A 14,634-nucleotide genomic window follows, 5' to 3' on the forward strand; every position below is an offset into this window, starting at 1 on the left:
GCACCTTCCAGCCACGGCACCTCACCCTCAGACTTCTCACCAGGCTCAGGAGTTATCACAAGGAGGATGATCAAGTGATGAAGCCTCCGAACTCCTCTGCAGCCCTGAAGTCTAGCAGCAAGGTGAATCAGTATTACACTACTCCTCTCACACCGCTCAGCAAAGGCTTGAGCAGAGAGAAACACCTGCCAAGTTTGAGAGTTTTGTCTCCCCCATCAAGCTCACACAAGGACTTCAAGCACAGAAATGGGCAAGGTCCTTCTGATAAGTGAGATACTCTGCAGCCCCACGAGGGCCATTTTGCTACCTGCTCTCCACCCTGCAGAAGCCCTCTCCTTTCAGAGAGCTGAGCACAATCCTCTGAAGGGGAAGCAGCTGCATCCCCACAGCTGCATCTCACCTGTCGGTCCAACTGTCCCCTTTTGGTGATGGAGAGAGGAGCATCAAAGAGCTTCTCTTCTGTCTCTGTTTCCAGAGCCACATGGGTCTTGGTCACTGCTCCAGCCAGAGGATCCAGAAAAACATACTTCTTGTACCTAAGGGTAGAGGACAAGTATTTCAGTGATGCTGCCTCGAGAGCCAAGGCCAGAAGAAACAGTGTACCCAAGAAGGCCTTGGAGGTGAAGACTTCCCGACTCACTCACACAGGTAGAACACGTTGGGCCTTCCAGTTTCCTTCTTCTAGCCCCATTTTCCTGCCTTACCCCTCCACAACCAGGAGGCGATCAGCTCCCCACCCTGCCAGCGCAGCTTCCACATTCATTCTAAAGCAAAGCCCCACTGCACTGCCATCATTACCAAGCTGTCCCTCTCCCACTGCCTGGCCTGAGACTGTCCTACAGCAGGACGCCAGTCTCTCCTGGTGACTTGTCACTCAAGGGGCAGGAGGAAAGATAAAGAGGGGAAATAATCTGGGAAAGAAAGAGGAGGGTCAGCAGCTGAAAGCTCAAGAAGGTCTTAAAGAAGCTCTTCAGTATGGGCAGAAGGAGGAACCATGAGGCAAAGCCCAACGGGAAAGGGAACTGCAGTGAAAGGCAGTGGAGATGTTAAAGCAGCAACAGCAGTAAAGTGTCGCTATGAGGAACCACCAGGAGAAGGAGCAGAACCTAGGCAGGCACATAGGGCAGACAAGGGCAGGAGTGACAGCAGCTCTAAAGGCCAGAGAGAAATTATTACAGGGGTATGACAGGAAAAACTAAGGGAAGTGAAGGGAAAGGAGGTGCAAAGTTAGGTGGAAAGCAGGTGAGCGGAGGATTGGTGCAGACAAAACAACTCTTTCCACCCAAGGGGAAGGGTGAGGAAGAAAGGGTTGCTAGCTGGAAGCCAGTGGAGAGGTACCAAACCCTGTCCTACCAAGAGCCTGATATGCAAGAACCCAGGAAAGCAAGCAGCTACTGCTGCCCTGGGGCAGGGAGAGCTCCTCTGAGGACAAGCAGGGGTAGGTGAGCAGCATGGTGCTGCTCCATCTCTCACAGGTTCTCGGTGGTGTTGAAGAGCAGCAGGGAGCTGAGGGAGCTGATGTTCCTGGGGAGGCTGCCAAGGCCTTCTTCTGCATCATCCTTCTGGTGAATTTTGGTGCTCACGCACACAGGGAAATACTTGAGCTTCTCCTGCAAGAAGACAAATAACAGGTAGCAAGACACTAAAATCACAGCTGCTGAAACAGCTCTCCCCAGCCACCACAACCCACACTGCTGGATCCACTGCATGGTCTGGGAATCCTGCTGCTCCCTCTCTGCCTCCCTTTGAGCAAGGAAGCACAAGGACAACATTGCAACCCCACATTCATGAGAAATCTCAGCAGTTCAGATTCACGGCATGTGCTTTTGGTGCTGTGGATGGGTCATATTGAAAAGGTGTTGCTGTGGCAAGGATCCACCAGAATAAAACAACCACTCAGGCTCTATAGCCAGAGGCAGGGGTCAGGCACTGCAGCCAAAAAGGCATTTGTTACAGTGTCTCCAACTACTAGACATTTTCACGTAGGCAGAGTCCCTCAAACATCTCTATTACCTCCCCTCTGCTGCCTTCAGTTGATGTTTTAAGTGATGTGATCCCACCAGTGGGGTATGCAGGGAAGGCAAAAGAAAAAGAGGTTAGGAAAAAACAGAGTGCCTGCACTAGGCAAGAGATCAGGCAGAAGGGAGTGCACAGGGTGGAACGTGTGCCAGATGGTTTTGCAAAGCCTGAGGGATTTGCAGGAGTTTTCAACTCTAATGAACTGAAATCTCCTCTCTCTCAGTTCTAAAACTTCATGCATAATATATAGAGCTCCCTTTAGAAAAGGACTTATTACATCTGAACTGCTTGACTTTTATAGAGCACAGGAATTGCCATCCCAGATCAGACCAGAGTTTCAGCTAGCTTGACAGCGCCCGCTGCCAGATGCTCTGGGGGATGAAGCTCAGTGCCCACAGCAAGCTTTGCTGTAGAGGGAGGAAAGGCATCAGTTTCTGAGCCCAGAGACAGCCGGAGATGGATGAACCTCCACCCTAGACCCCTCCCCACACTCTTCCTCAGCCCCTTCACAACTCCTGTTCCTTCTTCACAAACTAGGACAAGCACCAGCCTGGCAGCTGCGAGGTGGTAAGTGTTCATACCAGAAGAAACCAGAGCACTAACCAGGACAGTTTGTCAGATTAAATAATTGGCCACACACTCGAGGTTTTCTTCTGCCACCAAAAGATGACCACTTTAAATGCTGTCCACAGCTTCCTACTGCCTCACTACTTCCAGCATCCCTGCTCTATCCCATTCTCTGAGACCTTCTTCCCTCTTTGTACTTGTAGGGGGGAAATGGAGACCAGGCTTGAATTTGGTAGCCAGAAATCCTGGGAAATGGCTTAGTCACAGCTCAGTTAATCCACTAAGAGTTTGTATGATGCTCTGAGTCTATAAAATGCTATAAGAAAAGACCTGGGAGGTTTTGATTTAATTTTTTTTCCCCCAAATAACATGTTCCAACTTGTGAAAAATACACTGAAATAAATGCCTTGAATTTTTATGGAAGCAGGTAGGCAAAAATATATAAATTGTTATTTAGAGACTGTAGAAGCAGACATTCAAAAATAAAGGTTCTTTTAATCATTAATATTCATTTCCCAATGTTTAATTTTTTAAGCATGAGGGAGTACTGATGTTTTTGCTAGAAATGTTCACACACACTTAGCCCTCAAGTCATATATATATTTTTTTAATTCTCTCTTTGTAGATTTCAATTAGCACTGGAAGACTGTGCGTCACTGTAAGGGCGTAGTGAGAAACAAACCATTACCTACATTTACTTAGAAGTTTCATCTAAGGCAGTTATAAAAGCACTAAGCATGAGTATTACTCTGAAACGCAAGGCTCTACATAATCCTTTTAATTTAAATACCACCAAAGTGTTAGTCTTATTCAAGTATCTAGATCTGGTTTGAAATTTAGAACAGCTACATACCATCAATAATATCCTGCAACTGTGAATTCTACAAGTTAACATGCCATTTAAAAATTAGTTTCCTTTCATGAAGGCCTTAAGCCAAAGGTTCAGCAACCTCGACATGCTGAAGTCATGGGGGGTGCTTGAATACTCAAACACCCCAACCTGGAGTTTGGCACCTGGCAGGATCACACCTCTAAGGATGCTGCATTTCCAGGCATTTTTCTTCCGAAAAGCCTAGAGTTAAAAATATATGAAGTCACCCTGGTTCTTAAGTTTAATTAAGCACACACTATTACAAAGGGAATTGGTGTGATACACCAGAAACCCCATTCCCCCCATGCCAATGGAGTGCTGAGGCTAGCTGGAAAAGCACTTGAAGATGAGCAAGTGCCAAAAACCTGGTTTAGCCTCCCCATGCCCATGGTGGACTCCAAGAGAGGCAGAACTCACAAGGACATGACAAGTTACTGACATTTTTGAAGCCTAGCAAGGTTACTCCAGCGGTGGACTGTAACTTTTGCTTGGACCTCTTCCCAAGCCCAGGCAGACCATGTCTCCCACCCTGTTTTCCAGTCTCCTGAGGGGCACTTGCATCACCTGGACAGAGGTCCCACCGTAAAGGCAGTGCCCAGCGCCTGAGAAGCCCTACAGGGCTGCAGCCGACTCACTGTTGAACCCTGCCTAGCTGCTACCACAGCAACGTGCAAAGCAATGGCTTTCCAGGCTTACCATAAGCACCCTGTTTCTGGCACTCTTATCCATCAGCGCTTACCTTACCAACCTAAATTGTCCTCTCAACAGCTGAGTTTTCACTTCCTTGGGGTGTGGAGGGGGAAAGGAGAATTTCCCAGGAGGGAAGCATTTTTAAATAAACTGCAGAACCATGTACATTTCCAACTCAGCTGCTTTCTCCCCAGAGCACAAACCCTAAACGCTGAGCACAGGCTGCCACCACTTACCCTCAAACTGACACGAGCAGAGCTTGCTTTCCTGGTGGGGCATGTGTGTGCGTGTGGGAGTGAAGTTAGCAAAGGCCACTGCAACTGCTCCCAGCAAAGAGGCCCTCATTAGAAGTGAAAACAGGCTGTGAGCCTCTGCCGAAAGCCCTGAATAATTGAGGAGGGCATAAATGCAAACATTAAGACTTCCCTCTGTCACATTTCATCATTGCAAGGCACATCAGGCTCCGTGCTCAGCTATGGCCGAGAAGGGCCCATCCCCCTGGAACGTGGTCAGAGCTTGGCCGCACCGAGCTCCACTCAGCACACCAGCTGCTCCTGGCGCGGGCCCCTCCACCGTTCATCAGCTGACAGCCACTCGCCAGCACAGCAGCGTCCCCCCGCCCCACAGAAGAGCTGCAGGAGCTAGTGTGCGTGAGCTTGGCGAGAGTAACAAGACCGCTGCATGAGGTAGGGTCAGCAAAGCCAGAGAAAGATCAACAACCCCAAAGGAGGATCAAAAGATGGGTCACAGGAGGGGAGGAACAAATATAAACATCCTCCGGGGCCTGCAACAAAGTTCCTGTGGTGATGGCAGCCTTGGTCACCAAGGGCAGAACATGGCAATGGTACCGAGACCGCCTGGGACAGGGAAGAGGTGGCATCGCAGGCAGATGGCAGGGGCAGTGGGGAAGCACATGAAGAGCCTACTGGAGCCAGCAGGCCAGTCAGATGGGCACACCATTTGCTCTTTGTGGGACACTGCTTTTTACCAGCTGATGCTCTTCTCAATCCCCTCCCTGTGCGAGGGGCTGTACATTGGCACCAGCCCTTCAGGGTGGGAGAGTATCTCCCCTGCCCACTCACCGCCTACCTCTGCTCCCCCTACACGCTGTGATGGGATGGGGCCACCAGCCAGACAGCACAACCGTAATTGGTCTCCCCTGGCTGGCCAGCAGCAGGTCCCACACAAGCTACCTGGCTACTGCCAGGGCTCAAAGGAAGCACGAACCCTGCCTGAGTTTGCCAGTTGTCCATTCGGCCAGCAACCCTGCTTCCCCGGCCTGGCTGAAATATTCATAACTACCTCACTGTGTGAGGTCTCAACTCCATTAAAACTCAGGAAAGTTTAGCGTGATAAATTATTCAGTGGCAGCAGGCACACAAGGATGTCTCTTTAGGGGTGGAGAGCAGGGAAGTTGTCAGGTTGATCCCTAACCTGCCAGGAAGAGCACATCTGCTACTCCTGGCACAGCACATACATAGCAACTTTTAAACTTTAAATACAGCAACTCTTCCTCCTCTCCTTCCAACCTGGGGAAGTTGACCCAAATTGTTGGAGACTCCTTTGGTAGCATTTCCTGCCAAACCCACCACTTCTCAGACCTTCCTAAGAAGCCCCTCTCTGCCACTCAATCCACAGGATAAAAAGGAACTCAATACTTCAGGACCTCCTTCAACACCACCAGCTGCAGACATCTGTGCTATGGGCACACCTGGAAGCCTCAGCTGTGCTGGGTACTGAGAGATTCAGCCCCTCTCTGAAGGGCTCGCAACCTACAATAGCTGAACACAAGGCAAAGGAGAAGCAAAGCATAAACAAAAGATGCAAAGAAGCAAAATGATCTTCCCCTCCAAGATGTAAAACTTAGCTGGGAACCAAGGAGGGACAATACCCAAGTGCGATGCTTTCCTGGGACAGAAAAATGCTCTAATGACTTCTTTTTCTCCTGACACACTCACAAGCATTTCTACCTTTCCCTTCTCACCATCGCTTATATTAGAGCCTTCAGAAACTATTTTTCAAACAATTATGACCCTGATTCCAGCTACTATGCATAGCTGAAGCCTTAAGGCCAGCCAGCTGCACCAACCAGCACGGCTGCAGGGAACAGTGACGTTTCAGGAAATGGAACAGCTCTGGAGAGTTGGCAGCCGACAGCCACCCAAAACGCTCAACCACCGCACCAAGGTCTTGTACTGACATGGCCCTCTCAAACTGGCAGCTCTGCAGGCTTCCCAGCCTGACCTCACACACCCCCGCCAACAGGCCAAGCTGAAAAGACGTTCTGCTCCCAGCCTATATCCTAAAGCCCTGGTCTACTTCGTTAAAGAGACTAATAGCCTCCCAGCTTCTCTTTGCTTGTTCATCTCAAGGTGTGTTCTCCTCCTCCTTACCTGCAGAGCTTTCTCATCCAGCACTCGGTGTTTGCTCTGAATCTTGTGTCTTGGCCATTTCTGTTTAGCTGGGTCTTCTGCACCAGCAAAAATTGAACTGTACTCCTGTAGTCGTTCAGGGGCTGGATACTTGGCACTGGAAAATACCTGTGGAGAGACAAGGAGGGACTGAAAAATCCCAACAACTAAGCAATCCTACACTACAGAAACATATGGAGCGGAGTAAGCGCACAATCTGTGCTGCTGGTGGGAATGGACAGCCTTGGAGTCAACAGGCTCCTAAGGGCTACCTGCACAGACCCAATCATGCGTGGGCTGTCACTTCAGAAAGTGAAAGTGCCAGAACTTCTCTCTATATATAAGTACTAGGAGATCATAGACTCCCACTGGCAGGAAGGGAATTTGAAACACTGTATTAAATGGAGGAACAACGGGGAAAGACGAGTTTTCACCAGTTTTACATGGTTCAACAAGATTAAGATGCACTAAGGGGAGGCTCTCTAACAGTAGCTTTCATTCAAATAGCCAAGTGTCTATGGGCGTGAAGTGAGAGGGTGTTGGGCTTAGCTCAGCACATGCTTTTTCTCTTTCTCAGGGAGAAGCTGGGGCAGCAACTTATATAGGCCTCATAAGGCCAGGAGCTGTGAGGCTCACGGGTCTAAAAATCATCAACTGGCCATGTCAGGAAGGGGATTCTCATCACAACCCTGCTCAGCAGCAAGGCATGGAGAGGTGAGTGGGCAGCAGCTGTGGCAGCCAAGCACCTGTTCTTCTCCAGAGCTTACATCAGGAGTAAAGAGAGAAGGTGGAAGGAAGAAGGGAGGCCATGCAGCCTTCACTGAAGTCACTACCTTAATAGCCTTCTTGCTGCCCTTTATCTTCTCAATCTTCGCTTGGGCAAGCGTGACTCTCTCACCGATTGCTTGAAGCTGTGCCCGGCTGGCCTCCACCCGATGAGAGATCCTAGGAGGCAAGCACCTTTCTTAAGATGAAGAATCCAGAGCCAGAGATTCTTTGGCAACAGCCAGTGCCCAGGCCCTCAGGGAAGGATGTGAATCTCGGTGGACTGGACTGTTTCATAGGGCAAAATAGTGCTGGTTGAGATATGCTTGCCTTGGTCCCATTGAGAGTTTTATGTACTCTGACATGAAGGTAAGTCTATTCCGTGACTCACAGCACAACATTCCCACAGCTGTTTGAGGCACAGCACAGAAAGATGGAAAATTGCAGCTTTTTTGTGACACCAGAGTGCCACAGGCCCTACTTCTCTCTGCAGGTACTGCTGACAAGAAAGCTACAGCCAGTTATCAACTGCCAACATATTTTTAATAAAAATGACTAACTAAAAATGAAAGGCAACGCATGCTAATGAGCAGAGTTCAGGACTCACAAGGCTTACCCTGTCCTCTACTATACCAGCAGTTTATTGCACGACTTCTTCCATGTTGCTTTGCAGCTTTGTGATTTGGTTTCCACATCAGTTAAACAACATTATGTCCTCATTTGGAGCAATAAAACATGCTAACTTGCATAATTTTTGCATAACTAGATCAAGCAATAAAATGCTTTGGGACTGAGGTGAAAAGCACGCTGTGGCAGCAGGGGACAGCGGTCACTGGTTCACCATGTGGACATACTCCTTTCCCACAAAGCTTATAGCTTATAGCAGACACCTTGCAGCCAGGGGCATGACTGAAACTGCCAGCATGCAGTGCACAAGTCGCTATCCTGCTGCAGGAACTGTCACACAGGCTCAAGCAGACGCTAGGAGGGACATCGGAACCAGGCATCAGCTACAGGTAACTATGGAGTCACCTTTTCAGTAGAGACCTTCCTTCCCCTTGCATAACTAGCAGGATCTCCCTAGCTTCAAGCTCAAAAGCTGAAAATTGTTCTGAATCTTCACCCCTCTAATGAAACCAGCAAAGAATATTTTTATGGCTATACAACCCATTATGAGAGATAGCACTCCAGCAATGTTTTGTAGCAATGAGTTCCATCGGATCATTTTGTGCCTGTAAAGATCAAGCTCAAGTATTGTTTTTAAATTTCACCAGAAGTCCCTCTTTGCTTTTGAGAGCTTCCATGCTTTTTTCCCCACTCTGTATAATTCCTTTTAGTAACAAATTTGACATCAGTAGTGATCTATGATTTTCAAACTGTACCAAACCTGTCTTTTCAAGTATTTTCACTCTGTGCAGCACATTCCCTATTACAGTAGAGAAATGGACTCCACTAAAGCCCCCACCGTTGTAGGTAGTGAAAAAACCAGAAAGTACAAGCAGCCTATTCACCTTGTATCATTCTGAAAGACCCCCACTTCTTTCTCTAAACAGCTTTACATGTTTCTGTTTGTTTGTAGCCATGCTCCCCTCTTTCTGGAGGCATCCTTCCTTATACATATGGCAGGAGAGCACACAGCCTGTTTCTACTTTATTCTTTTTGGAGTGGGAGATGAGCAAAACTGAACCTCATGAGAATCTCCCTCTCGGAATTATTCTCCATCTCCCCATCCTTTTGTTTTAAATACAGCCTAAAAGCTTGTATTTTGTACCAACACTAAGTACAAATCTGTTCATGATTTCCTTCCCACACCCTCCCTCTGTCTCAGCAGAGTAAGTCCACATCATTTACACACTTGATAGGTTCTCAGAGCAGTTTCTGTTGTTCCTTTCAGTGTGCATTTCCTAGCACCTGTTTACAGCAAATTTCATGTGTCATACGGCTGTCCCCATTGCTTTGTTTTGTTAAAATGTGAGATGCCTATGAAGGACCTAAGTCTTCCCTAACTGCTCTCCCCAGCAAATTTTCCCACCTCACACTTCACCTCTTTTTGAGATGTTTCATAATTGTATTGATTGACACTATTTCCAGCACTGCTCCTGGGGGCATCTGACTATTTTTACTTCTTTCAAAGCTGAAAAAAAAATTGGTCATTTATTTCTGCTTTGCCTCTCTCCCTCAAATCAATGATGCAATTTTCCTCTCACCTGTGAGTAGACCCCTCTCCTAGAAGAGCTCAAAAAAGCCTTTCTGAAGCTCCAAATAAAAGCAAGGTATCAATTGCCTTTCAGCCAGTACCCTGCTGACTCCCAGACACAATTCTCAGGGGCTGACCAGGCACATGTTCCTCTCCCAGAAGGAAATGTTAAGCAAATAGTTATGCAAGCTCAGGCCTGGAAACCAGTAGCCCTTCTCCTCCCTCCCACTCCATGAATGTGAGCGGGTCGAGCGAGGCAGTCAAACGTTTCTCTCACTCCCTTTCCTGCCCCACATTATCCCCACTGCTTCACCAGGTATCATTTCTTCCTCTCCCTTCCCATACTTACTCCTTCCCTAGCTGTGAAGAAGCAAAGGAGTTTTTGAGGAATCCCGGTTATACTTACCCTTCACCCTTAACCACTTCCACATTTAACATTCATCCTCTAAGACACCCGGTTTAGGAGAGGAACAGTGCCACAACTCCCTTTACGCCCCCACCAAACACAGGCAGTGCACTGGCTATTACAAAGTGCTTCTTGATGCTAGAGCACTAACACCTCCCGTAGCGCATGGACAGTATCAGGGGAAGAAGAGAAAGCGAAGCACCTCTCAGCCCACAGCGCTGCATACATCTTTTTCATTTAAGGTTTGCTGGAACCTCTCTGAAAAAGGCCTGCTCCCAGCACAAGCTGGGTAAGTTACCCAATGCCAGCTCAGGTGTTTCAAACCATGATGGCTCTTCTCTGTGGCACCCTGTACTTCCTCCTATGGTCTCCTACTCTAGGATTTGTCAGGCCAAATCCCACTAACCTTAGGAGATATGCCAAAAACCTTTACCTGAGGTGGTACAGATGCAGGCACACAACACAGAACGGAATACACACCAGTCTACAGAATTAATTTATTTGTTGCTGAGCAAGATAACTATGAAAACAATTATTAAACCCCCTCAATCCAACTAATCCAAATTCCATCAAATGTACAGGCTCCTAAAAGTGCATGACTGTCATGCATGTACAGTTCAAGATACAGTTGCATGTGTTAGTCAAAAGAGACAATATACCATATTGACACTGAAAAAATACATGGGAAAAAACCATCATGTTCAAGTGTCCTCTAGTAACTTCAGTATTTCTACTGCTGTGGAAACTGAACTTACTCCAAGGAGTCAACCTGGTGTTTGTAAAGAAAGGAAACATGGAGGGATGGAGTGGGCTGTTGCCAAGGGTTTCAGGGGCAAAGTGTTTGAAGCAAGGTGGCATTCAGACCTCAACCTCCATTTAAGGAGTGTGTTACTGAGTGGCGTTTGTTTGAAGGGCAATTGCAATCAGGACAGGAGGGGTGTTAATAAAATGGCCCGTTACTGCCTCTCAGAACCCTGCACTCAGACAGCCAAAAGCACCATCAGCATCTGAACCTAGCCCTCGCCTATCCTATTAGTCATTGCTGTGTTATTTTGCCCTCGGTGCTTTTTTCTGCTTGAGAAACCCCTTTAGTTAGATTCAATTTGACTTGGAGTTGCAAAGAAGCAAGAGGCGTACAACGACAGCCCCTCCCTTCAGGCAGGGTGCATGCTTTGGGACAAGCGAAAAGGGGGCCTGTAGAAGAAAGGAGAATCTATCACCTGCCTTCAAATCCTGGGCACTGAGCCCAATGCTTTTCTTTGGGGAAGTAATACATGTGGCAGATTAAATCTATCTAGTGGATTATCTCTTAATCCATACAGACTTTCATTTTTAATCTAAGCAGATATTAAAGCCAATCTTTCAGCTGCTTTGATTCAAGCTTTCACATTCTCTTGTCCCTCTGAAATCTTTTTGCAGTCAAGCCCCCTGCACCTCACCCCCAACTTAGATCTCATTTCTCCTTTCACCTAAAGTGCTCATCCTGCTGCCTTGAGCTCCTCTCCATTTTAGAGGCAACTCTCTCCCACACCCACAGCAGGTCCCAGGAACACTTCCTCCTACCCCACTGCCTCCCTCGCTGGCCCCGTATCCTCTGTCCCATCTGCGGCCATGAGCAGATCACTTCCTGTTACCTCCTTATAACTCCTCTGATAATCCTCACATCCAGGCAGCTACTGAGAGACCTCCTCTGCTGCGTCTGTGTCTGCTCATGGGGGAAAAATTACTGTTCTCTTACTCCCATAGGAAAAAGATTTGAGGCATTAGGAATTTGGCATCCAGGACACTGGACACTGCCTGTCAGTTGTCAGCACTGGCAATAATCCTATATTTCTATGAGGGTCTCCAAGCACTCCACGATGCCAAAAAAGAATTGTGATTTTTATCATCTATATTTGCTAGGGATCAGACAGCATCAGAAAAAAGATTAAAATCAGAGATGTTTAAAGACAGGCTGACAGACTCCTATGAAGGTGGCTGAGCAAGACAGAATTCAGATAGAGGGAAGCATCACAGCAGAAGGAGACCCTTTGCTGTCCACATACACATCACCCAAAAGTGACAGGGATGACAAAACTTGGGAAGTGGGAAAGAGAAGAGGCAAGCTCCACACCAAGGTGAATGAGAAAGGCGAGGCATCAGAGGCTGGGAACAAACCTCTCTAGAATACCAAAGAACTTCAATTTTATGTCTGAAGTACAAAAGTAAGCGATCAACCAAGGAGAAAGAACATTACGGCGCAGAATGAGAAATTAAGTTGCACAGGAGGATAAGGCAGCTGAAGTATTAAACGACTTTTTCCTTAAAGGAGGACTGTACACATTACAGCAAGTCAAGCTTCTAGTTTCCTCCCAGCCCAGGCTCCAGCCCTGAGAGGTAGCAGGGGGATGCTCAGCATTGCTGTTCTAAACTTCAGGGTACTTACGGTAAATTTGTCCTATAAACCCTTGGCTTTTTGCCTAAAAGTCAAGCTGCTTTTTTTTTCAACAAAGCGTGCTTTTATTAAATTCCTCCCTTACTGCAGGAGGTGTGAATTAGAAGGGATGGAGTTTATGGTTCTTGTATTTTATTACATCCCCAGACTCTCCAAGTGGCTGGTGCTGGAGCAGGGTAACAAGGGAAGAAAACAGTGCTGGCTGCCATTCATCCTTCCACAGCACTGGTGCCAAAACCAGCATGATACCATTACTGATGAATGAGATACCATTAAACCTCTAGAACAAGGTTCAGTGGGTTACCAGAAGTGAGAGAACCACTGGTGAGTTGAGGAGAGACTACCTCCCAGGGGAGGGGAGACATCATCCCGTGATGAAAGCAGCAGCAGAAGGTGGTGCTGAGGGAGCTAAGTGTCCATCTTTCTTCTCAGGCTACTGAGCCCCTTCCTCACCCACTTCTTTCCTGGGACTCAGAGGTACGTCACTGCTCTCCTTCTACTTACATGCTGCGGAAAAGAAGAACATCTCAAACTTTTTCAAGTTTTAATTTGTATAAAAATCTTCTTGAAAAAAGGCCATGGGCTTTTATGGCTCCTCAGGCTGCTGAAGTGATGGGGAAACAACAATGCATCGCCCCCGGTACCCATAACTCAGGGCTTTGATGCACAATCCACCAGACTGAAGCAGGCCTAGAGAGCTAGGCTAGAATATCTAAGTGTGTTCTGGCTGGCTAACAAAGGATAATGTTTTATGAGGCACCAGAGTGTGCTTTACAAACAGCCTTACCGCATATGGATGTTGCTACACACTGTGCTGGGCCAGCTCAGAGTTCACGCAGCAATGACCAGCACACTCAGAAACGGACTGTGAGAAGCCCGAGCCCCACTCTCCCCACTCCCACGCAGTGCCTCTGCCCCAGCAGCTGGCAACGTCGCAGGATCGAGATGGAGAGAGCAAAGGAAAAGCTGCTAAGACATTTACGGTTTACTGCGATCCAGGGAAGCATTCAAAGCCAGTTCACAAAGCTAATTCGCCTCAAAAGTTTGAAAGGCAAAAATAAAAAATGCATGCTTTTATAAAAAGCCAAATATGTTCAACCACTCAAAGAAAGACAAACTTGTTTGCTTTCTGCTCTTCTCTCTCCTTCATATTTAAGCAGTTTTTAAAGTCTTACTTCATGTCTGAGTAAGTGTAATCAGAAACTGTCATCATACACCATCTCTGACAGAAAGAAATCCCAAGTGTGATAGTGTAATCAACATTCCTTCCTCCATTAAGGGTTTGGGTATTATAGTAATTAATGTTTATCACACTTTGATTGCTCCTTGAGCCTGATTTGCAGGTGTTTCAGCATTCACATATTGCCCTGCTCCTGTGATGCCGAATGGCTTTTCAGATTGGAGGGTGATCAAGGTTGCCAGGGTATCCTCAGCAGGATCCGGCATACATCAGTCTCCACAGGTCATGTTCTCAGACAAAAATAATCTCGTTTTGATTTTTAATCTCTCATTTCACAAGGTGCTCCCACTACTGTGAATTAAGTTTATGTAAAACTAGAAACTTAGAATTTTGACCTATCATTACAGCACCCTCCTCCCTCTTCCCCTGCAGCTTGTTCTCCTCCCCAGAAAAGCAGCTTTTCTTTTTTTCTTTGCCTTTTTTTAGAAAAAAAAAAAAGGTCACAAACAAGTTCTTTAACCTTTCAGCCTTTTTACTTGCCTCCTACCACTGACTGATCTGCAAGTGGACAGGCTTTCCTTTTTTTAGAAGAAATATATACTAAGTAGAAAGTCTGTGTATACTAAATAGAAAGTCTGTGTTTGTAAATAAATTACACAATTAGATCTTCTATTTAAACTATAGAGGCTACTTTTTGTCAAACTACTTCTTCGTTAACAGTGTTAAGATATGTAAACACAACTGGTTCTACCATCACAGTGACAACTTTTGGGAAGGATGCTCCAAAAGAAGTAATGGGAAAAAACTGGTTCTTCTACCAGTACTGCTGGAGTTTCATAGGTGACCTTTTGAACTCCTCCACTGGCAGTGCAGGGGCAGATACTGAACAACACCGTGGAGCTGCCTCCCAGAGCAGTAGCCACAGAAATAGTCTTGAGATTAGGCAGCAAATGCTGAAAGTACTAGTAACTGGTTTGTTATCTCTATAGTCTTCACTGATCCTTGCAAAATTCTCACAAGTATTTACCCACTGAAGCTCAATCTTTTGTAGTAATAGCCTTAAGAGGTTTTTTTCCTTTTTCTTTTCTTTTTTT

General features: G+C 46.8%; 1 protein-coding gene across 1 annotated transcript in view; it reads right to left on the reverse strand.

The window, feature by feature from the left end:
* WASH1 (WAS protein family homolog 1) overlaps positions 1-14,634 on the reverse strand; it is a 31,954-nt gene that overhangs the window by 3,609 nt on the left and 13,711 nt on the right. Inside the window, exons 2-5 of the mRNA XM_009574986.1 lie at positions 7,392-7,503; positions 6,541-6,687; positions 1,474-1,610; positions 401-536 (exon numbers count right to left, since the gene is read on the reverse strand). Coding sequence (XP_009573281.1) covers positions 401-536; positions 1,474-1,610; positions 6,541-6,687; positions 7,392-7,503 — 532 coding nt within the window. The remainder of the gene's footprint in view (positions 1-400; positions 537-1,473; positions 1,611-6,540; positions 6,688-7,391; positions 7,504-14,634) is intronic.

The sequence above is a fragment of the Fulmarus glacialis genome, unplaced genomic scaffold (assembly GCF_000690835.1).
Source record: "Fulmarus glacialis isolate BGI_N327 unplaced genomic scaffold, ASM69083v1 scaffold18593, whole genome shotgun sequence".
Classification (NCBI taxonomy): domain Eukaryota; kingdom Metazoa; phylum Chordata; class Aves; order Procellariiformes; family Procellariidae; genus Fulmarus; species Fulmarus glacialis.